This window comes from Anomaloglossus baeobatrachus, chromosome 4 (genome assembly GCF_048569485.1).
Source record: "Anomaloglossus baeobatrachus isolate aAnoBae1 chromosome 4, aAnoBae1.hap1, whole genome shotgun sequence".
In the NCBI taxonomy this organism is placed as follows: Eukaryota; Metazoa; Chordata; class Amphibia; order Anura; family Aromobatidae; genus Anomaloglossus; species Anomaloglossus baeobatrachus.
Genome location: NC_134356.1, coordinates 519,408,798 through 519,434,392, shown reverse-complemented (window position 1 = coordinate 519,434,392; position 25,595 = coordinate 519,408,798). Strand labels below are relative to the sequence as shown.

Here is a 25,595-nt window from a genome sequence, read left to right as displayed (position 1 = left end):
ACAGATTCAATGTAAGAACATGGTGTATATTATATGAATCCAAGCTCAACATCCTCTCGCCAATACAATATTTTACGTGATTATATTACTAAGTACGAATTAAGACTAAGGGGCACTTTGCACACTACGACATCGCAGGTGTGATGTCGGAGGGGTCATGTTGAAAGTGCCGCACTTCCGGCGTCGCACTCGACATCGTAGTGTGTAAATCCTAGATGGTACGATTAACGAGCGCAAAATCGTCGTAATCATATCATCGGTGTAATGTCTGGGAATTCCATAATTACGCGACTGCGACAGGTACGATGTTGTTCCTCGTTCCTGTGGCAGCACACATCGCTGTATGTGAAGCTGCAGGAGAGAGGAACATCTCCTACCTGCGTCCTGCAGCTCACTCCGGCTATGCGGAAGGACAGAGGTGGGCGGGATGTTTACGTCCCGCTCATCTCCGCCCCTCCGCTTCTATTGGCCGCCTGCCGTGTGACGTCACTATGACGCCGCATGACCCGCCCCCTTAATAAGGAGGGGGGTCGCCAGCCAGATCGACGTCGCAAGGCAGGTGAGTCCATGTGAAGCTGCCGTAGCGATAATGTTCGCTACAGCAACTATCACAAGATATCGCTGCTGCGACGGGGGCGGGGACTATCGTGCTCGGCATCGCAAGCATCGGCTTGCAATTTCGTTGTGGTCAGATATTTTCTCATATGAAAAAATAAGTACATGAAGTACAAATATCTAATCATTGTAAGGTTAATCACAGACAGCACGAGGATTACACACTGATACTATCCAGGTACTGTTCAATGTTTTCATAGACACAAGGACTTTAATGGTAATTTTCATCTGTTATGTATATAAAAAAATTACATCTTCATATTATTTTGTGGACACAAACTACAAAAACTCCAGACATGTGAACAACTCCATATATTATAATGCATACGTGTTTTATTGGTGCAAAAACATGAATAGAATAAAGAAATGAAAAATGGACATCTGAACGAGGCCCTAGGCCATGTGCCCACGAGAGAAAGTAACTACTGATTTTGCTGCGGAAAACCCGCGGATTTTCTAGATTTTCCAGATAAATCTGCGGGTTTACGCAAGTACAGACACTCCCCATATTATTCTATGGGTTTTGGGGAGTGCTGTATCAATGCTACGATTGTTGCGGCTGTGGAACATGCGGCGAATTTCCGGCAGCCGTACGTAACTGCATGTCAATTATTCATGCGGAATTATCTGTGGAATTCTTGCCTTTGCACTATGGAGATACAGGGCAGGAAATCCACAGGAATGCCGCATGAAATCCGCACTGTTTCCGCAGGTTTACTGCAACAATTCCGCAGAAATTCCGCAGCAATGGATAGCTGTGGATTCTGGGGAGTTGCTATGTGAACCTGCGGAAATACCTGCAGAAAAGTTCGCAGCTATGATCTCCCGTGAGCACATGGCCTTAAAGGGTTTGTCTCGGACTTTAATATTGATGACCTATCATTAGGATCAATGTATGATCAGTGGGGATGTGACAGCTGGCACCCCCGTCGTGCAGCTATTCCCGATGCCGCCACCATCCAGAACTACTCATTTGCAGAGCTGCACAGCTCCGTTGACAGAATTGTCTGCCCCTTATTGATTTGAATAGGAAACAGATGTGCAGTACCCAGCCATGGCCACTACTCAGCTGACGGAGCTGCGCAGTTCTAGATGGTGGTAGCACTGAGGACAACTGATTTGTGAGAGTGCCACCCTCACTGATCAGATAGCGATGACCTATCCTAAGGAGTGAGGATAGGTCATCAATGTTAAAGTCCTGGACAACCCCTGATAGATGGGGTTCCCAACCTGGCACACCAATTGACATCCATTGTAAACTCCATAGAGATCAATAAACAGTTGGCAGTGCAGTGTGGCATTTTTATTGATGTCTGTGTTTTTCCTGTAACTATAGATTTCAATGTGGATTATACTTTCTGAACACTATGGCAGCTTTTAATTAGCGGAAAAGAATCCTGCACAGATCAGCCATTTTTAATATATTCTGATAAGGTGGCATAAATGCATAAAGCATCACTCAAGCAATAGATCTGTGACACGCAGCTACTGTCCGCTGATGTATACTGATAGTCTTAAGTTCCGTTTAAATGGACCGATTGGCGGCACTAACTGACCATCGATCAGTAAACATTTACCAGTTAATGATCATTTAAAAGCCTATTTACGTAGGTGGATAATGGTAAAGGATGTGCACTGAATATTTTGTAGATAGTTCAGTATGCGTAGGCTCCTGTAGATCCTGGCATAATGAGTCCTGATTACACAGGAAGATGTGCTGTTGAGAATAAAGATCTTTTGTGCTGCACAAAAGATCATTTCATATTTCACTTGGTAATTAACAACCTGTTTACACGGATAGATTATTCTGAACAAGCTTTCGTTCATTAGAACGCTCATTCACCATAATCTTTCAGTGTAAATACATCTTGTAAAGTATTCTGTGTGATGCCTGTCTTCCCCCGCCTCCTGATTATGATAAATTTCTTGCTATAAGTTTTCAGCAGTGTTTTGCGTTACAAAACTTAAGGGCGCTTTACACGCTGCGACATCGCTAGCGATGTCGCTAGCGATCGCACCCGCCCCCGTCGTTTGTGTGTCACGGGCAAATCCGCTGCTCATGGCGAACAATATCGGAGGTACGCATCACATATACTTACTTTCCTAGCAACGTCGCTCTGGCCGGCAAACAACCTCTTTTTTAAGGGGCGGTTCGTGCGGCATCACAGCGACATCAATCAGCGGGCCACCAATAGAAGCGGAGGGGCGGAGATCAGCCGCATTAACGTCACTCCCACCTCGTTGCCAGAGGACTCAGGAATGCTGTTGTTCGACTTTCCTAGGGTGTCACATGTAGCGATGTGTGCTGCTCAGGAACGGCGAACAACCTGCGTCCAGCACGAGCAACGATATTTTGAAAATGAACGACGTGTCAATGATCAGCGATTTGGTGAGTATTTCTGATCGTTAACGGTCGCTTGTACGTGTCACACGCAACAACGTCGCTAACGAGGCCGGAAGTGCGTCACGAATTCCGTGATCCCAGCGATATCTCTTTAGCGATGTCGTTGCGTGTAAAGCGGCCTTTAGATATACATGCAGATTCACTTTGTCTCCTCTGCCATTTGCTTGTAATACGTTTCTTCCTGTCAGTTTTTAGCAATGTTTTGCACATAACACATAGTTAGGCAATGTGTCTTATATCTCTACAGCTACTCTAATATAATGTAGACTTTTTGCTTTAAGCTATACAAGGCGGCATGCAAAGAAACAAGGGGTTGGAGCTGATAGAGGGAGGAGTCTAAACTGCCAGGAGCGAATTCATAAGTAATGATATCATCTTGCAGCTCACAGGAACTGAGAAAGTGACCTGCTGTCTACACAGGAGAGCATATAGCGATCTGGTGGTCACATTTGAGATCACATGGCAGGCAAAGCTGACCATAATGTGAAGTTGAAAATGTATTGATGCAACTGGGCTGAGATTAAACAAATTAGTTAATCAAAATACTGTTGGTAAGTTAGCATTTCATGTTAAAAACGTTAAAAATTGCTAGAGTGCTACTTTAAGATGTGATATTTTACATTGAAGCTCTTATAGTATATTATGAAGTGTGTTTTATTATCTTTTCTTGTGTCATCAGACGATGAAGATCTTACCATGGTCACATCTCCTGTCCCTATGCTGTGGCAATCTAGTATTATCATGAAAATATAGTATAAAACCTCTTAAGTCACAAGCATTGGATCTCTTATTTTAACGTCTTGTCAGTGATAGAAATATAGATTTAGTTAGATTTTCAGCTGCCAGAGCACTGTACGATGCTCAGTATTGGTTACATCTCGGACAATAAAGTTATTTATTACTTAAACTTTTGAAGTCAACAATAAAGAAAAGGTTCTTCCCATTAGTCTAAGTTGTGCTAAAATGTATGTACAATATTTGAAATATACATTTATTATTAATATTGTTGAGTTAAAGGCAGGTACTTTTTCCTATACAGCTCCTTTCTTTATTGATGAACTTTCCTTTGGTGGTATCTACCCTTATCAATTCAGTAAGGTGGACATCCAAATGAAATGGCTTGTGGTTATTACTGACATGGTTTGAGGCATTGATTAGTTCATTAGGAGCAATAATAACCACAGTGTTACATCTTAGACATTACTTTATATATATTTGTCAGATGCCCCAGACAAGCTAATATGATTGGGTACAACAAAACTGGAAGTCTTCAGATGAGTCCTATCTAAAAAAATAATGGTAAATTAGGTTGAATTTTAACACATTCTATCCTCAACGTTACTCCTCACAACCAGTCATAGGCCCCACACCTAGCCAAGTCAGATCTTCTGCTTTGCACTGATTTGCTTCTTATCCTAAGTCATGTGAGAAGGTTCCCTCAAGGGTCTATTTTGAGTTTTAGGTCATCTAATAGGTGACACTAAGTTGAAGTGCTTTTATTCTCTGAAGAGGCTATTTGCATATTTAAATTCCCAGAGCTCTCTCAACAAGGAGAATCATTCCTCCTTAGACCTCCAGTCAGAGGCCTCTCTTGTTTTACGCTGATGAGGGGCGAACACCCCAAAACACTGTCTGCAAATGTAGTGTCTGGTTTGGCTTCTTACCCTAAGTCATATGGAAAGGCTCGTTTAAGGGTAGATATTGACTATTTGGATTGCCATATCCAGTAGTTAGAAATAAAGCCCTAATCTTCTCTGAAAAGGATATTTAATACACTGAGAAGAATTGCATGGGCTATAATGCTCCCCTTATACTTCCACTTAGGCACCCATTTTAACACATAAAATTCTATGTCTGTCCAACAGTGACAGCTAACGCTGCCCAATAACAGTCTCAGCTATGGTGCTCTCTATATCATTGTCAGCAATAAACAACACCTGAAGGGAAAATGCGCAATAGAGTCATACCCAACAGATATGTAAAAGTAATAAGGGAATGTGCTCACCTTATTGGGTTGTGTGTCACACAACCAGATTAAAGCATGTAGTCCACGCGCTTAAAAAGCCGAAGCGGATCAGGAACAAAGTGGATGTGGAACTGTTATTGCGCTGCTGAAGATATGACATAAATCCAGGACAGATTGAATGTAGGTGGTTTTATTGTCAGCAATAGTGACCACTACAAAACACATACAGCTGCACACTAAAATGCTAACAATGAATAAGGTAACTGTGGTATTGGATTACTGCTATAAGAATATTTGAAAAAAGAGATATTTATGTTATATATTGGTCAATGCATGTGAGCCCGATCACCACGGCAAGGGAGAACTCTATATACCGGGAACCTAACTCAGTTGTTTCTATTTGGGCTAAAAACCTACAAGTCTGGGCAGTTAAGCTCCAGCTATAAAGGGGTGGAGTGCTCAATCAGAAAGAAATGCAGTACAAATATATCAAAAAGACTGACCGGAACATCCAATAGGTGTGAACAGGTGGTAGCTGAAAACACATATAACTAAAAAACACATACAGCTACATGCTAAAATGCATTCCCCTTTATAGCTGGAGCCTAGCTGCCCAGACGTGTAGGTTTTTACCCCAGATAGAGGCCTTTGTGTTAGGTTCCCGGTATATAGAGATTACCTTCCCGTGGTGACCGGGCTCACATGCATTGGCCAATACATAAGCTAAATATCTCTTTTTTTCAAATATTTCTGCAATACTAGAGTTCCCTTATTCATTGTTAGCATTTTAGTGTGCAGCTGTATGTGTTTTGTAGTTATAATGTTTTTTCAGCTAGCACTTGTTCACACCTCTTTGGATGTGCGGGTCAGTCTTTTTAATATATTTGTAGCAATAGTGACCACTACATCAATCTGTCTGCAGTCCCTACCCTCGTGAATATCCATGTTGCGCTACGGACTAAACTACAGAGACATTATTCTTCTTTTTGTGGGCTGTCAGTGAGGTTAGATTTTCTATGCATGGTATCTGAAAACAAGTTTATTGTAAAATGTAAAAAAAATAGAATAAAAAAGTAAAAAAAATAAGGCAAACACATTTTTGATCTATTCATGTAATTTTATTGTTAGAGTATCAGGCGTTTCCATGTACAGAAGTTCAGAAGGACAGAATATTGCACACAGAGAGAGGAAATTAATGAACAGAACAAAACAAAACCTTTCTGGGAAACAAGTTTATAAGTAACGCTGAGGAACATAAAGAGGAAAGAATGAAAAGTCGGGGGGTTATTTATACAACATCCAACGTAGAAAGAAGCTATCAGGAATACAGGTTGCAATTTTCAATACAATTAAGACATGTTCACTTTTTATATAGTTGTAAAATAGTTATTTTTAGTTTTATCTATTACACACAGGAATATACCTCCCTGTAGTCTACATGCAGAAACAAGCAACAGCTGATTTTACGTGTTTCTATTTTATATATCACCTATATGTTATGTTGTAATGATAGTAATGGATTTACAGGTAATCTGTATCCGTTGTGACACCTGTTAGTGAATGCAGTCCATCAAGGGTCAGGCTCTGCCCTCTAATAGCCATCAGCGTCTCTGGCCGAGTCGATGGCAGAGGTTTTTAGTGATGGTGACTTGTCCTTGGGTGCCTCCGTTTTGTGTAGACATAGAGGGCCAAGGTTTGGCCTTCTGCTTTTATGCTACAGAACATCCAAAATGCATCAAAAGGCAGCAAAGAGAAGCTAGATTTGGTAAACTATTGTCATTTGACCATGTTGAAAAGCTTCTTAAAGGGAAACCAAAAAGTTAACTGTTTAATGCACACAAATAGGGATGAAAAGGTGTACAAGAACTATGGTTACATTCTTCTTTAAAATATCATTTTGTGTGTAAAATTTTCCATTCAGTATTGTCATGTGCAAGGCAGTTTTCTAAGTGAACGCAGTCATTCTGTTCTTAGTATTTTCATTGTGGACTTCAAGTTATAGAAAGTAATAGCAACATTCATATCTCAATTTTTAGTGCATTTCTATTCTGCCTAGACACTCGTATGGATGTGAGCGAAGGAAATGGCTGTGCTCTAGCGTGTTCCTTTTGGGTCGTCATCTAATGAGTGCGCTAGGCATCTAGGCACCTATGTAGCTGGCTCAGAGCCACAAGCATTGCAGCAAGTAGATGGGGCTTGTAGGTCAAACATCCACATGAATAAAAAATGGAACATATACACAGGTACATCAAAACAGGAATGTGGGATACAGAGAAGCGCATGCATCGTTTATGATTCTGCTTCATCCAAATAAAGAATGCATGCCATTCCTGTACAACAATATAATGTAGAGTTACCAAAAATGTGCGTCTGCAGCACAGAAAAATAAGGGCCTGATGAAAGAAGGATTGTAAAAGAAAGACTGGATATTCACAAACAACACCGTTCCAGAAAGAGACGGTTCTTGAACGTAGCAAATAAATCCTCCATACATTCAAAGTATGTCCTAAGTCATCTCATTTCTGACTACTTTACTTTGGATCTGAAAGAAACATACTGGACTTTTGGCTTGTTGGGTCATGTAGACATATACAGAATACCGATCACATAGGCTAATGGAAGTAACTTCCATTCCAACACACAACATCCCTATTACTGTCATAGTGCCGTGTTACTAAAGCACAAGACCAGTATAATAAGCAACTACAATCACACCACAACCACAATCAGGCACTCAACGCCAAACACGTCACCAATACTTGTCAGCCATAAAGCACATGAACGTAATTTAGAGGTCACTGACACAATGGGGGGGGGGTGGTATGAAAACTACCACTGTCAGGAAGGAGTCACTGGGGCACCGAAACCAATCAACGCTTGGTTCCATTTATAAACCAGAAAAGCATATGGACATCATAGAAGGGGTTTGTTGCTTTTGACCCCAAACCGTGTTTATGAGCCAGAACGAACAGCCACTCAGGGATGGCCAGTCTGTGTATTCATTTAGACGGCTGCAATGTAATACAACATATACCCTGCAGCAGTGGATTGCTAAGACTAAGGCCCCTTTCACACTGCGTTGTGACCTCCGTTCAGTGATCCCATTGGGGCTTCCATCCAAACCCCTCACAAAATGGGTTTCAGATGTATGCGCCGACGGGGCCATTGACTATAATGGTGCAGACAAAGTCACCATGTGCTGTGTCTTGCACCATTTTCGGGTGTATACGGCTTCCTGCAGGCGGATACCCAGATGCAGTCTACTATGTCTGGGTGTCCACCTGCAGAAAGCGTATACTCCCGAAAATGGTACACAACAGAGCACACAGTGACTTTGTCTGCATCATTATAGACAATGGCCCCATCGGCACATACGTCCGAAACCTGTTTTGCGAGGGGTTCCGAAGGAAGCTCTGATGAAACCACTGAACGGAAGTCAGAACACAATGTAAAAGGGGCCTTAGGGGTCTTGGACTTTCAGCAGATCACTGGGGCAACTTCTATTTTTAAAGGGGTCATCTTCATTAAACCAACCCATTTACTTTAAACAATAGGTGACTTTTCTTAAATTATAGAAATCTGATTGCTTTCCATTGGTAACATACAGTATGTAATTTCTTTTGTAAGGTTCTCTAGATTGTATACCCCTTCCCCTTATTTTTTCTTTCTACTTTGCTCTTAGGAGAATTAAATATTGAATTGTATAAAATATCATTCTGCTTTTTCTATAAGATGGCCTGGTTATGAGAAGGAATTAGAGATTAGTACATTATAACTCCAGGGTATTCAGCAAAGGACGCTATTTGATCTGTGCAAAACTGCAAGGGTTTTAATCTGACTATGGACACTAGTGCAAAATCTGGATAAACCTTTCATTTCTTTCTATACCTACATAGATTTTGTTCTATATCTAGTATTAAGTAACGACTATGTTATTTCTACGACGATTCCCTTGAAGCGCAGTGTGTTATATGTATAAAGCTACTATCAGTGTATAACACAATACTTCTAACATCGAACCACCGGCTTTTCGTGGCCGCCAGTGGTTGAATCATTACATTTTACTTCATTAAAATGCAGCTAAGTATCTACAGAATAAAATACAAACCATGTGTACGGTTAGATCCATAAATTAATAACATATAGCTAAGCTTTGATAATAAAAAATAAATATATAAATTAGACAGCAGAATTCACCATTGATATGTAATGGTTTTGTTCAGCAATCAGAAAGTGTTTCTTGTAAGGCAGATTGCTGCCTACAGCAGCCAACAAAAACTACAATGTAAACAAAAAGACAAAGAAAAGTGTTGTAACTTGTTAGTGTTTGTGTAGCAGCTTCCACAGGGGCTAAATAAGAGATCTGATCTATAGTCCATACAGCTTACATTGAGCAGGAGAGATGTACATAACATGTACCTGGAGTGATTTTCCAACAGCCAATCCAAGAACAAGCAACGGCAAAAGGTTAGCGTTAAGCTATGTACAAAAATGGGGACGCTATGATAGAAGACGTAAGCTAGCAAGCAATCACCTAGCGAGGCTACCAGTAAACGGTTTGATTCTTTACATTCTGGAAGCTGACAAATAATTGTGCAAAAATAACATTATTGACACTGGGACACGTCAGTCCAATTAGTCCACATTTAGCATCAATCCCCTCTTCAATTCCACTGTTCTTCTCCAATTATACCATGGTGGGTGGTAATATCCATTAATCTAAAGTCATCTAATAAAGGGTTTGTACAACCTGGCAAGTGTATGTTGGAAACATTTTGGTGTAAGTTTTGCCGAGAATAGAAGAAGACTGCATTACTATGTATGTTGATGGCATCGCACTCCCTAACTCTGCACAGGTTCTGCTTCACTGCTCTGACTACGCAACTAGTGCAGGACCAGGCTTACAAGTGTCAGAAGGGTGCACAAAGATGGCGCCAGTGTTGTATGACATCCCCAATGTTCATTTACACACAAAGCTGCCACAATGGGAACATTTTACATAAATCATTTCCATCATGGCAAAGTCCAATCTGATGTTCCCTATACCACAAAGGAGTCTTCACTTGTGCTATTATTGTAGAGAAGAAGCTAATTAGATAATTTCTGAATAATGGTCTCTATGTGTAAATGCACCATTGGGATAAAACTCTCCAAATCTCACGTTATGGAGGGTTTGTAAGAAATCTAAATGTCTGCTTTCATCCAGAAACTGTGTCACTTCTGTCCTTTGGCTATATGTGATATTCCACTTAGCTCCATGTAAGTAACATCAATACTAGAACTACCATACACAGCCTACGGACATGGGTGGCGCTGTTTCTGGAAGAGGGTGGCCATTTTTTCTTAATTTGACATGTAGGTCCGCACCGTTCACACTTTCAACTTTTTGGTCCTGCAAAGGTGATTACAAAATTGAATCAAAGCTCCACATAAGTCGTACCTCCTGTGCAGACATACCGGCGTTCATCACTTACAACCGTAAATACTTTGGTTTGTTGCAGAACATGAAATCCGCTTTGCTGTTATGTTACAAATGCCATTAATCTGCTTGTAATCTACTTTCAGAGCATTTCTTTGCGTTATGATCTACAAGTGCAATTTTCATTTAGCAGATTAATGTAAAATATATAAGCTATTTATTTACACCACCACCACAATGCACGGCCGTCTCGTCTTATATACTGTACCCTAAAACACATTGTCTACTGAGAAGTCTGAGGGGGCGTCTTACTGCTGGTAAATGTCTAGCCCTAACACAGTCCTCATATGCCTAGAACAATACAAGCTTTTCTGCATTCTCACAATCAGGGTATGGAAACACAAGAGGTATTAAACAGATCATGTCATATGTAAATGTAAAAGGGGCAAATTGTTTTAAGGGAATAGATAAATTCAATAAATTCAGAAAGCGTTATGTATCTTGTATTTCATGTAAGACGTCAATGCCGTAAAAGTTCTACTTAATTCATCTTTTCCAACAACCATGATTTTGGAAGGGCTGACATTACGGGTACAAATTAGATTGGGAAGAAAAGTGGGCTGTGACAGGACACATACCTAAACACAAAATACAAATGGACATGTTATTGGCTGCCATGATGCTTAAAACTCTATTTTGCATGCTGGAAAGGATTCGTCTTGCATCACTACAGTACTGCTGCTAGCTAACACCATTATATTAAGTTCTTGCTGTTTCTCGTGAGTTTGTTGATACCATTCACGTGTCACCTCTGTGTCATGTGTAGGGATCAATGTCACCTAAAGGAGGAAATACAAAAAAATGATTAGTTGCATATTCATACAAGAACAGACCATTTAGTGACCATAGTAGTCATGGGTTTCACAGGTGGGCTAGGCTAGCAGGGGAGACCTGAACTGGCCCTAAGATCCCTGTGCTGACCTTATCCCAGAGGTACATTTAAGGGTAGTGAGGTCTGGGCCCCCAGTGTGTGCCTGTCACCTATTCACACCCTGACCTTTACCCCTGCACCCTGGGTGGGCAGGACACACCAAAATAACCGTCCTCCCAAAAAAACACGGACAGGGGGAAGAACTGAAACTCGTTCAGTCTGCAAACAACCACAAAGGGTAGACAATAAAAGCACAGGAGAAAATAAAATATCAGGGAGGAATTAAAGCACACCAACGGACACTTCCACACCACACAAGCAACAGATCACAGGTAACCAAAAAAGGATCGCCAAGGACACCTGATACTTGCAAGAGCATGAGCAGATGCTCTTTTTGGCGGTCTCCTAACAAACTCCCCAGCCTTAAATAGGGAGAGACCAACTGTGTATGGTAATCAGCAACCTGACTATCAGAAGAGTCACACACTGCTCCAAACAGGATGAACTCCTGCACAGCTGGGAGCAGTGGAAAAAACTCAGCCGACACCCAGCAGAGCTGAGCATTGAAGAGAAACCAGGTTGCCTGTCAGACTCTGCAATGTGAACAGGCTCCGACACCATTGCTGAAATCAGTGAGTGCAGAGCTGAACAGCGCATGACAATGGGCAATGGGCCATTCCATTGGCAACACTGCTCAGCAATGGCATCCATGATAGCAATAGAACTGCACATTATTAATACGGTTACAAATGCTATGTAGAGATGAAAAAATCTTTTGAAACTCAAAATCGCCAGGTTGATGGAAGTTGTGGTCTGAAACACAAATTTATATTCATCCCAAGTCCCTACCTATTTAATGTCATAATCTAAACTCTTTCCTAATATACTTGAATTCAACATTTCCTATCATTCCCTAACTACACTATCGATGTGCTTTATTTTCTACTTCATTTATGATGACGCTTTGTTTGACAACCCCCACTGCATGCGGGGATACACAAACAAAGCAGCATATGCACTAGTTGTCAGAAAGCTCATTCAGTTTGCTGTTACTGTAAAACACTGCAATTTTTTATATGCTAATAAGATGCAGAAAAAAATTGGAAAAAATGCAGCATGTGAACAAGCCCAAAGTCCTCCTCACAGTGGTCATACAGTGAAGAAGAACAGGGGATTTTGGATCTCTGGTATAGTTATTTGTAGGGGTCTTCTTGGTGGGGCCTCCAATGATCTTACTTTTATCTCCTATTCTGTGGATAGGTGGTGATACATGTAATTTGAGGGGAAAAAAACCTTAAGCAGATTTTCTTAGACATTGCATTAAGTAAAAATCAAACTTACTTGCAAGTTTTCTCCCCACTGGGATTTTCCTTCTAAAAGTGCATCCAGTACAGCTCGGCTAGGTTCCCCATTGGCTGTGTCATTTCCACTAACAACATAATATGCAGCTCGAACTCTCTTAAAGAACTCCTGATCAGTATTTTTGCCATTGCAATGATTAGGGATATATGCCAAATCCACATACACTGGTGGGCCAGGAGGAATAGTAGAGCTGGATTTAGAGCTGCTTGTTCCTATGGGAAAGATATGAACCATATTAAAAGCAATATATTTATAAATATATATTATAATTTGGAACTTTTTTAGGATAATAACCATTTGATGGTTGCATTATTCTAAATAAGTATTCCTTTAAAGTTCCACTCCAGCTCTTTTTTTATTTCAGCACTTGAGTGGTTGTTTAACACTAGAACTACTGGACTCGTGACACCTATATAGAAATACATAGTGCAAAGTAGTCAAAATGACTACCTCAGTAGTTCTAGTGTTAAATGTAAGTTCCCTGCCACCTGTCTTATATTCACCTGCATTCATCCTTTTCCAGCAGCATTATGGTCGTTCTCCGGCAATTTGTGACCTGCCGACAGCTCCAGTGTTTCATGGAGAGCAGCGGAGGTCACAACTCAATGCAAGTCTATGAAGCCTCCTTCTGGCTCTTGTAGAGTTACATTGAGAGCTTGTGATGTAATATCTGACTAAGCTGCCAGAGGGTGAGTATAAGACCTAGGGCAGGGGACTTAGATTCAAAGCACCAGTCCAGTGGTGAAATAAAGAAAAACAGACCGCTGCAATGGTGCTTTAAAGAGTACATATCACCAGCCTGGGGTTGCCAGACCCTTTTTATTCATGAAAACAATACACAACCACAGACTGATGATTTTTTTTTCTAAATAACACCTTATCAAATATACTGATAAATCTCCTTGATGTTACCCTAAAGCACCCAAGTTGTTACTAAACGTTAAGTCTGAACTTCCAGGTTGTGGGATCCTGGCATGCAGAGCGGGGTCCCACAGCCCTCCACGGCCCCCCTCACTGTGAAAGCGCAAGATCGTGCTTGTTTTTTTGTGCAACCAATGCATCCTGTATTAAGAGGTTGTTGAATATTAATAGCCTTTGTTACTGTTTGGCAACTGCTTACTAAGTGATGCGGCAGCCAATTGTATAATAACTTTAATCCAACAATATTAATGGCACCAATGATATACCGCACTTTAGTTCAAAGACGCGGCCCCCATACACTGACACATACTTTCAGTAAGGGGTACCTTGCACGCTGCGACAACGCTAGCCGATGCTAGCGATGCCGAGCGCGATAGTACCCGCCCCCGTCGCACATGCGATATCTTGTGATAGCTGCCGTAGCGAACATTATCGCTACGGCAGCTTCACATGCACTTCCCTGCCCTGCGACATCGCTCTGGCCGACAACCCACCTTCTTCCTAAGGGGGGCGGGTCGTGCGGCGTCACACGGCAGGCGGCCAATAGAAGCGGAGGGGTGGAGATGAGCGGGACGTAAACATCCCGGCGCCCTCCTTCCTTCCACCTTAGCTGTGGAGGCAGGTAAGGAGATGTTCCTCACTTCTGCGGCTTCACACACAGCGATGTGTGCTGCCGCAGGAACGAGGAACAACATTGTATCTCCTATTGGTGCGACATTATGAAAATGTCCGACGCTACACAGATCACCGATTTACGACGCTTTGCGAACGTTTATTGGCGCATCTAGGCTTTACACGTTACGACGTCGTTACCGGATGTGCGTCACTTTTGATTTGATCCCGACGATATCGCAGTAGCGATGTCGCAACGTGCAGAGTACCCCCAAGAGTCCTATGGCCAATGCTACTCTATCTTTACTTTCAGTTTTATGCAGAATTCTATACAACAAGGTTCAACTGTTATCGGAGCACTATATGGTCACTATAAGGTGATACGGTCACTTAGAGAAAGTGTAAGCGACTCCCTGACTCAGTGTGATTAGGTTTTTTTGTGATTCATTGTTATTTCCCTTCCTGTATTACGGAAGTGGAAGAGAATTAAAAAGCTTCCTTTGCCTTAAAGAATTTTTTTGTCCAAGAGTAGAGAATGTTAAAAATAGTCCTTTATTGCTCCAATAGACTCTCATTAATCCACAAAATTCCCATTTCTCTAGTTCCAGAGCTTCAGTAGTCCAACAGTGGTGACCATAATGGTAACATACAGCACATGTAAACATAATTTCTAAGGTTAGTTTTTGGCTACATCGGTCACTTGAATAATGAACGGAGAATCATCACTGCAGAGCTCGTGTCACAATGATCGGGGAGAGCGGGGGACAGGGGCTCCTAGACTGGCCCTCAGACTAGTGGGGTCCAGCTATCATTTATCTCAGAATTACCGCTGAAGTTGAGGATGTCTAAGCTGCCTTCCTGATCCTGTTCCTGACCAGCCCCCTGATCTTATAGACTAAGGACCACGAAGGTCAGAAACATTTTGCCTTGCTCCTAGCCTATGCTCTGTACCTTGGAAGTATTTTTCGATGTATTTGATCCGTTGAATAAATGTTTTTTGGATTTTATTCCGGGACAAGTGCTGTTTTTTCAGATTTCTAATCTTGAACAACACTTTTGTTCTATTCTATAATGACACCACAGTATAGAAGCATAAATGTTCCTTCAGTATATTCAACATTACCCTCACTTAAGGTACTGTCACACATAACGAGATCGCTAGCGAGATCGCTGCTGAGTCACAGTTTCTGTGATGCAGTAGCGATCCCATTAGCGATCTCGTTATGTGTGACATCTACCAGCGATCAGGCCCCTGCTGTGAGATCGCTAGTCGTTGCAGAATGGTCCAGGCCATTTTCTTCAAAGGCGATGTCCTGCTGGGCAGGACACATTGCTGTGTTTGACACTGTGTGACAGGGTCACAGTGACTGCTGAGATCGTTATACAGGTCGCTACTGCGACCTCTATCGTTCCTGCATCGTTGGTAAGGTCTGACTGTGTGACATCTCACCAGTGACCTCCCAGTGACTTACCAGCGATCCCTATCAGGTCGCATCGTTTTCGAGATCGCTGGTAAGTCGTTGTGTGTGACTGGGCCTTAAGAGTGATGTTTGTTGGCTGTAATCTAGATATATTAAAGGGTTGTCCAGACACTCTTCCACTTGATTTCACATCTTGCAGCGGTAACCATCGGACAGACAGCCAGTACTTTGCAGAGATTTCATCATTTAAATGCTGGTATTGCAGAGTACTTGCTAATTATTGTTTTTTTACATTTTGGCTGAATAGTTGTGATTAAGCATGAGAGTCATATTGGAAAGATTTAAAGCTTATTGTGATTAACTGATTGGTGTCTAGTGTCAGCTCCAAATGATGAGTGATGCTTTGACAAATTACCTATGAGGTTTGAAATGCATCAAATATAGAGTTCCATGAATACCTCTGGCTGAATGTATGATTTTTAACAAAGATATTCAATAAAAAGTTACGGATTATTTACGAATTTCCTGGACTCCTATCTTCTATCATATCCCACAAGTTAACCAAAAGCCTGATCATTGACGGTGTCAACTAGACGATTCTAGTGTGCACATTTACTCAGTTGTTTGCTATTTATATAGGTCCATGCGCAATATTTGCTGGCCAGTTGATGTTTGCCTTGCCAGTACTGTCGAGCAAACCATGGCAGGTCACAGGGATTGATGCCAAATCTCATGAAAGAGTATTCCTGGACAACCCATTTATGATTTTGCATTTTTTTTTTTTAAGTAGAAATGCATTTACCTGTCGATTTCACACCATTCACTAGTTTGCCAGGAACACTGCCTTTAGATGTATCTTCTCTGTCTTCTCTTGAAGAATGCATTTGTAATGTACTTCTTGTCTTTAAAGATTTTTCAGTTGTTTCTTTCTTCACTGCAGCATTTCTTAGAGATTTCTCTGTAGTTTCCCGTGATGTCTGCTTTGACAGTGTTGGAGAACGTTTTCCTTTGGGCTCTAATTTCCTAGCTGGAGAGGTTGATTTAGGTTTACTTAAAGGCTTCCGTACACCCTTAGTTTTTTCCTTTAGATCTTTTTTAAGTAGCTTGTCACTTTTTAGAGGGTTAAATTCATTGACTAGCATATCAGGATCTACCATACAGACATCTGGATGAGGTGGGTGAGGATAAGGATCCATCAATGGCGCTGGATGTGGGTCATGGCCTTGTCTTGAACTGCTATGATGAGAGTTTCCCATTGCTTTATCTACAGGTAGAAAGTCTGCATCTTCATCAGAGTCCATTACAGCATCTGCTGTTATAGATGGGCATTCTTCAGTTTCTGGGGGAACATCTGAGTCTGATTGAGATGATCCTGAATCGCTGACAGATGTGGGAGGTGTTTCATCAACTGTGCCACCCTCAGCATAACGTTTTTTTACATTATGGGTCCTTCCCTTAACTGAAGGGTGACCTTCATCTTGTGAAACATCACTGTCATCTGAAAGGTCAAGAGGACTAGGATTGATGAAAGATGGAGAAAGTTCACCTTTCCTGTGCATATATTCTGATGAAGATAATTTGTGCTCATACTCAGTTGATGTACCCATACATGTGTCAACTTCATGGGAAGCATCTCCATGATCTTCAGACCCTCTACCTCTCTGTGCATCATAAGGCTGGAATGTGTGCTCAGGAGACATAAAAGAAGTAGGTCGGTTAGATTTCTCTGTATCATCCTCAAAGTATGGAGAAGATTCTCTGTCTGATTCTGGAGATGTTTTTTCATCTTTTATATCTGAAGCGTAAAACTGTTTGTCGGAATATTGTGAGTGTTGGAATAACTCTGGCACATTGTTTATTTCTGTAGGGCCATTTGCAGTTGATTCTTCTTGCTGATGGGGTGGACATGATGTAAAATCATTTGATGGTGAATACACTAAATTTTTATTCTGTGTTATTTCCTGATGCACAGTGAAGGATTCTTTCTCTATATCAGCCTTTGATGTGCAAGAACCCTTTTTACATTCAACTCTACATGGTAATGTACAGTCATCCATGTCATAGGAACCTGTAGATTCAAGATCATCAGTAACATCTTTTTCATCTGAAGGCTTGGTAGCAACAGCAGGAACAAGAGGCGATACGTCCCATAAATTCCTTACAGCGGGTCCTGCTTCTGCTGCGTAACCACTGATCATTTGTGAGTAAAATCCTTCAGCAGTGTCCTTTTTAACTGGAGTACTAGCTTCAGATGAAGTTTCTGACACACTTTGGGAGTCCCGTTTTTGGTAGTCAGCCTCTGTATACTGAGCAGAAATTTTAGAATGTAAGGGATCTTCCTGAGGACTTGAAGGTGAAAATCGGGATAATGATGAACTTACTTCAAAAGCTCTATCAGAGACCTCTAAGTACTCATCCTCTCCCTTTGCAGAATGTGATATATTAAAAGCATCTGTACCCAATGCCTTAGAATCTACAATGGACGATGATTGCTGGTAAACCCTGTATGACTCTCCAATTTCTTTTTCTTTTAGTGAAAATGCTTCAGAAGAATATTCTGTTGGTAAGTCTCTAGCCTCATGACCAGAGAATGTTTCTTTCTCCTTACGAATAACAGTACAACTTTCTAATACCTGACTAACACTATGCCCTTCACCACTGGTCTGTGACTGTTGGTAGTCTGATTGGAAACAAGTCTTGTATGTATCTTTTGTGGGCTCGCTTTTTGACACAAAAGGAGAATATGTGTAGTCTGTATCTTCTTCCGTTTTATGCCTATCTTCATGGAAACTATATTCTGCTATTCCATATGAGTCATGAGCTTGAGAACAACTCAGTCCTGTAGTTCTCATTTCAGTGTGGACATTATAGTGTTTATTGTCCACCTCTCTTACCTCTGTTTGACCACCAAAATTAGATAGGTTGTTCTCCTTTTCTTGACTATATGTGTAGGTTTCATGAAAGCTACCAAGATTGGTTGGGCATTTGTTTTCCTTTTCGGATTTTTCATTTGCTCCTTTTTCTAGTTCAGAATCACTTGCATTTTCTTCTTGTATTTCTGTTTTCTCATAATACGAGTCTTTCACATCAGGAAGTCCTGACTCAGCTTGGGTAATATTTTGACTAGCTGAGCTAATGTTATCTTCATCATCATCATCATCATCCTCATCATCCTCATCTTCCTCCTCCTCCTCCTCCTCCTCATAATCATCATGATGTGCATGAAGGTAGCTAGATTTTTCAATGTATTCATGTTCCACTGTATCTGTTTTTGATGAATGATCTGTGCCAAGTGAGAAGACATTAGACTCTTTTTCTGTTGTATGATATGGCTCTTCTATGTGTGATTTTTCCGTTTCTTCGGTGGATAAAGTACTTGTCTTTTTACTGCTTTCAGAACTTGCTGATAATTGTTCTTGTTTTTCTGTATATTTAAAAATGGCACTATCTGCTTTCTCTTTTGGGGATACTGGAGAAGAGAGTTCCTTCTCTGTTGAGGTATACAAATGAGATTCCTCTTCTTTGGAAGATATTTCTCCATATAATTCTTGCCTGGATGTGTCTGTGCCTAAACTTAGTATATCTACTTTCTCCTTCTGTAGATAACTAGCACTACTGGGCTCTGCCTCTTCTATGATATGACCAACTCCGGAAGCAGCCATCTTTTCATATATGTCAGCATACTGAAAAGACTTGTCATTTGGATAAGGGGTTGGCTCCCTTTCTTCTACTTTTCCTTTCTTTATTTCACTATAGGATTCCTTATCTTGGGAATATAATTCAAATGGGCTACAAGATGACTTTAAGCCAGTATCCAACAGAGTGGGAGAAACTTTTTTGTCCCGTTTAGAGAAAAGATCCTCTTTAGGATCACCCCTATATTCCGCAATACTAATGTCTATATTGTCTTTAGAAAACGGTGTCTTATTGTAAGATGTTTCAACGTACTCTTGCTCTTTTTTTTCTTTCGAGTAATCATGTACTTTGTATTCCTGTTGGGCTTGTTCTTGATATGTACAGTCCTCTGATGATGATTGTTTTGGTGATTCTTCTTTTACATCTTGATGTTCATCTTCCTCAAAGCTATACTTTAATTTTACTGACTCCATAGCTTCTGAATGTTCATATTTTTCAAGTACACTAATCTTTTCTTCCCCAAGCTGAATATCACATTTTATGTCTAATGTGTCACCTGAATAGGAAGAGACTGGGAAGTCATGGGCAGTGTGAGAATATGGATATTCATCTTCTTCTTCTGATTCATGCACTTCAAAGCCCTTCTCCACAGGTTCTAATTTCTCTTTCACGCATTCTGTACTGCTATCCCCAAATCCTGTGGGTAAAGTATTTCCATCTTGCTGTATTACTATAGCATCAGATGAAGATGTTGTTACATAGGGCAATTTGTCTAAAATGTTTGCATGCTCAGAATGGTATGATGCTTCTATTTGTGAAACGGGATCTTGAAGTTGAACTTTGCTTTCACTTGAAAAATCTTGTGATTCTTGGACATGCTTTTCCTCTTGAAAAAGTGCATACTCTGTATCTAATATTTCACTATCTAATTTATTAGATGCTTCTTGAATTACAACATCTAAATTCAAAGATTGCTCTTTAGACTGTTCTTCCCAGTCAATTGTATCATCAAGAAATGTGCTCTCTCCTTCTTCAGTATACCGTAGTTTGTAGTTTTCTTTTCCCAAGTACGGAGATTCTTGTTCTTCCTCTCTAAAGTGTTCTTCTGTAAACCACACTCTCTTTTCACAAGTCATCTGCTTCATATAAATGTTTTCAGTTTCATGAGACTTTTCATCATCAATGTATTTATCACTATATGTATCTTGCTTGAATTCATCTGAGGTTTCTTTTTTTTCTAATACATTTTCTGCTGATTTTACATAATCAAGAGAAAATTCAGTATGATGGAAATCCTTGTATGGCATTTGAAAAGGACAAGATTCCTGTTTTTCGGTGGTAGCTACTTCTTCACCTTTGAGAGGGCTATGATCTGCAAAAGAAAATGACTCTGAATCATCAGGGCTTGAAGAGGAAATTACAAGAGATTTTTCTTTTGGCTGTACCTGACCATCAGAATGATATGAATGTGTCTTTGCTACTGATGATTCTTCTGAATGGACTTCTGAAAATGTCTGTTTCTCCTCTCTATATTCAGGTGTCACGAAAGATTGAGTATATTCTTGAAAATGTGCCTCTTGGTGTTTTTGATCCTCACCAAAGCTTTCCTTCATGGACAGCAAAGGATCTACACATTCTGCTGATATTTCATCAGAAGAACATTTCATTTCTTCCCTTTGAGTCTGATCTTTCAACTGAAGAAGACTTTCATCATCTAAATATGTGTCTTTTGTGGGGCTTCCTTGATATGTTTCATTAACAATTGGACTTTGTTCTATCAAAGACATCTGCAAGGATGTGTCATCTTCTTTTCCCTGTTCTGTAAAAGAAAGTGACTTTGCATCTCCTAAGAATATGTCTTGGCCAGAGCTTTCAATATCATCTTTTATAGGACTATGCTCTATGATTTCAGAATAACTGCCAAACACTGCTGACATTTGCTTGGGTGATGTTGTCTGCTGGGTATCAGCATATTTTTCTTTATGGATGGGTATAAAATCTTTATCTAATATTTCCTTTGATGAATCTAAATCTTCAAGTTGCATATATGGCTCTGATCTCATAAAAAACATTGCATCTTTAGATGAATCATATTTTTCATTGGTCATATATCTCTCATCATTGTCATCAGGAACTCTTGCTTCCTCAGTTTCCACCATTTCTTTGGTCACTTGAGCTGATGATACTTTAACAAAATCTTCATTGTCCAGGTCACATTTATATGAGGACTCTTTATTTAGTAAGCTTTGCACATCAGAACTAAATGTTGAAGTTCCAAAAGGCACATCTTTTTGTGAGATTGGTTTATCGGGTTGTTCTCTACTTTCTGCAGATGACTCATATGATACTGTTATTTCATCTTTTCTTTCATGTTTAAGTATATCAGCAGCTTCAAAGAGTTCAGCTTGTGTAGACTCAGATCTGTCCTCTATAGGGGATTGGTGAGAAGGTGTGTGTCCTGTACTTGTAGGGCCTGACTGAGTTGGAGATGCCATTTTTACAGTGCTATCATCAGGACTTAGACATCTTTCCTCGGCTTCCCCAAAGCTGGAATCAATTTTGTCCACTTCACTTCCAGAAATAACTGGAGATATCTTCATATCTGTACTGTAACCGTATGGCACATCAATAACTTCATGTTCAGAAAATAAAAGAGGACTATAATGTTTTTTACCAGATATCTCAATATTTGCTGCGTCATCATCAAGTTCTTCATCCTGTACAGAGCCGCTCAGACGGTCTTTTCCTGCAGACAAGAGAGATTGGAAATCCTCTGGTGGAGGAGATTTAAAACATTTATCTTCTTCTAGAGAGGATGTAGGTGATATAGTGCCAGCAGATGGCAAATACTCTATACCCTGTGTGGCCTCAGTGTGAGAAGATGGGATACTGTTGGCAGTATCAAGTAGTAATGAACTTTTTCCAGTCTCTTCAGTTTTTGGTGCAGTAATAGAAGCCACCGATTGGTCTTCGGCAACAGATGTAGCAAAAGAAGACAGTTTGTCACACTCAGTTATAGATGTTGCTGAGGAAACGTGTTCCTCTTCTGCAAGTGGAGCAGCAACAATGTTTGTAGAATATCCCACTATTTCAGATTCTTGCATAACATAACCTTTTGTAAGACCTTCAGAAGATGAAACTGCTTTGATGCCATGTATTGCCTCAAATGATCCAGGATGGTCTGGGACGGAAATATCATAACTGCCAACATCATACTGTAAGTGAGGAATTCTTTCTTCTTGTTCATCATGTATTTCCTCATCAGAAATTGTTTGTTCTGTTTCTGAATAGCCTGGCATTGTTTCATCTTGGATGTATGAAATGTGTTCTGCAGTAGTTCCAGATGAGATGGGAGCACCAGTTAAGTATGAGGTCTCCTTTGATACATGTTGGCCACATATATTAATTTTTGCATCAGTCTCTTTCTTCAATGACATTGCAACATCACAAGGCATGTTTTCTGGTTGTTCATCCAAGTGCTCTGAGTATTCACCGCCCTTATATTTAAAGTCATCTCTATGTTCTTCTGAATATTCTTCCATTTCTTCCACCTCTGCTTTTTCCACTATATCTATATTTTTTTCTACTTTCTTGTCTTCTTCAGCTTTTGTACAGATATGGTCATCTTTTTGTTCTACAACTCTTTCTTCTTTTTGTTTTTTATCTAAGATTCCCTTTTCATCCAATTCATTTTCTTTATCTTCATCCATCTCTAAATCTTGAATGTCTAAGGTTGGCATTGATTCAAATTTGTTTCTGCTAGATACTCCCTCTTTGTCAACATCTGGGGTAGTTTCTTCTTCTGTATTTATCTCTTCTTCAAATTCTGCCATCTCGGCAGGTTCCTCCATTGCTGCTCCTTCATCAACCATTTCAGCTGTCTCATCTGCTTGATACATTGGTTTCTCTTCATGTTGTGAGTCTCCTTCCACATCAGTGGTCGTGATACCTTCATCTGGGGATTCAAGAGGAATTTTTTTATCTAACGTTATTTCATCTACTGTGATTTCTTCTTTGAATTGGTTTTGATCTAATGACATATCTGATGGTATATTTTCAATAATGTCTGGTTTTGAAAGGGTAGTGTCTCCTTCCTTTTTATTGGGTTGTTCTAAGTTGTTTTCAAACTTCAACTCCTCAAAGTCCTTGGTTAGATCCTCAGGAGATGACATAACTGACCTCTGTTCTGTTATATCAGCTGATTGTGGTATGGTTGCCATATGTACTTGTTGCATGTGACTTACTTTTGGTTCAGCTGTGGAATCTTTTTCAGGTTTAGATTTAATTTTTTCAGTTCTTATTTTCCCAGGAACTTTTGCTTTGTGCAATGTTTTTCTCACTTCAGGTGTAAATGGCCGTAAGTCGGGTTTTAATATTTTCTTACTTTCAGGTTTAACATCCTTTTTCTTCTCTTCCTTCCTTACATCTTTCTTGTCTTCCTTCTTAATATTTTCCTTTTTTATATCTATTTTTTCTTTCTTTATGTCTTTCTTCTCTTTATCCTTTTTTTCATCAAGTTTGGAAATCTTATCCTTGATGAACTTTTTGCCAGTCTTTTCTTTCAGAAGTTTCCTCTTTTCTAATTTAGCAGACTCCATAGCTTCTGTTTTTACCTTTTCTGTTTTTAAAGGTTTTTCAATATGTTTGTCAGCTGCTTCCTTGATTTTACGCTCTGATTTCATCTCTTTTGCAATCTCTGGTTTACCATCTTTAGCAATCTCTTCAGAAATATCTTCTCTTTTGCTTGACTTAATTGTGCTTTGTCGGGTAGAGGACTTCAGACTTTCCTTGCTGTCAGCCCTTTGTTTTATTTTTGTGTGCTTACCAGCAGATGGTGGACCACCACTGGATATTTCTTTTTGTGTTGCTACTGGATATCTCAGAAAATCTAAATGTTTCAGCTTTTCTAGACCTTCTAGGATCTTATTTTGTGGAGCATTTCCAGGGAACAACACACGCACAATTTTTTCTGTTGGACTAGCAGGGAGCCAAACAACAAGGGCAGTGATAGATGTAAGATATGGTACTGAAATTTCACCCTCTTTCCCATTTGCTAGAATAATACCAGTTTTTGCTTTGCTATTTCCAGCCCATTTCTGCATCAAAAACTGCATTTCTTTGCTGTCTTTCACTGGGTTGAGGACATACATATCCAACCTGCCAACACCCATTTTGTGAAACAATGTGATGGGCTCTATTGTGTTACTAACTACCCTGTATAAAGGTTCAGATTTAATTCCTAATTTATTTAAATATTGTAGCGTCAGGCAAGCTTCTTCAATACTTCTTTTAACCTTCATATTAGACTCAGGCATTTTCAGTTTATCGGGAACATTAAAAAACACTACGCCCAGTTCTGGGGAAATTAAGTTCTTCATCCAGTCACTATACGCAGTAGAGCCCTGAGATTGTTCTTCATCTTGCTCAGCTATCTTTCTTTGAAGAAGTCCATTTATTCCAGGCAGATTATCTGCTCCAATATGTGTGAGCAATATGGAATCAATTCTATCCAAATGCCGAACCAACTTCCAGAAACAAGATTTCCTTTCAGAGCCTCCATCAACCAGGATATTAAATCCATTGACAGCAAAAAGGGCAGAGTCTCCCCTTCCTCCGGGAAATATGTAACAACATGGCTTCGACAATTTTAAAAATCCTCCTGAATTTGGTGGTTCCAGGAGATCAAAAGGAGAAGGGACATCAACTGTCTCTGAGACATAGTCTGCAAATTCTGAAACCCCATCCATGGCAGGTAAGACAAGCTCAGGATTAAGTTTCAAATTTATGATATCCTGGAAACTGGAATGTCCAAGGTTGCACCAATCTCCCTCTTCCAAGCAAGAAACAGTTAAAGAAGCTTTAATCTCTGGATCAGTGTTGCTGAAGAGCTGGCAGACCTGCAGTGACACATATACAAAAAAAACACAACAATTAGCCACATTGCAGTGATATATATTAGTAAAATAGTGACTTACATACATAGTACTTATGTTAATTAAGATCCTCAATAAGGTATATTAGTACTTAATAATAACATGTAAAACCTGTTTACTATGGCTCAGTTTATTTTCTTCTATGTCAGAGGTTTTTTAACACGTGAATATATATGGACTGTAGTTTACAATTCTAATGCATTAAAAAAGGCTTCTAGAAAGAAATAATATATAAAATATAAGCAATATTTGCATTGGTAAGAACTATAATAATTTTCGATAACAAGACAAGCTAAAAAGTGTGTACATCTTATACCCATGAGGCAGCTTCTTATGATAAAGGACACCGACACAGAGGCATTGCTGATCATCAAG

At 40.0% G+C, this 25,595-nt stretch overlaps 1 protein-coding gene across 1 annotated transcript in view; it reads right to left on the bottom strand.

Moving 5' to 3' along the window:
- Positions 1-6,081: 6,081 nt before the first annotated feature.
- Positions 6,082-25,595, bottom strand: part of MAP1A (microtubule associated protein 1A) — a 315,944-nt gene continuing 296,430 nt past the window's right edge. Inside the window, exons 5-7 of the mRNA XM_075345871.1 lie at positions 16,454-25,184; positions 12,677-12,909; positions 6,082-11,243 (exon numbers count right to left, since the gene is read on the bottom strand). Coding sequence (XP_075201986.1) covers positions 11,088-11,243; positions 12,677-12,909; positions 16,454-25,184 — 9,120 coding nt within the window. The 3' untranslated portion in view covers positions 6,082-11,087. The remainder of the gene's footprint in view (positions 11,244-12,676; positions 12,910-16,453; positions 25,185-25,595) is intronic.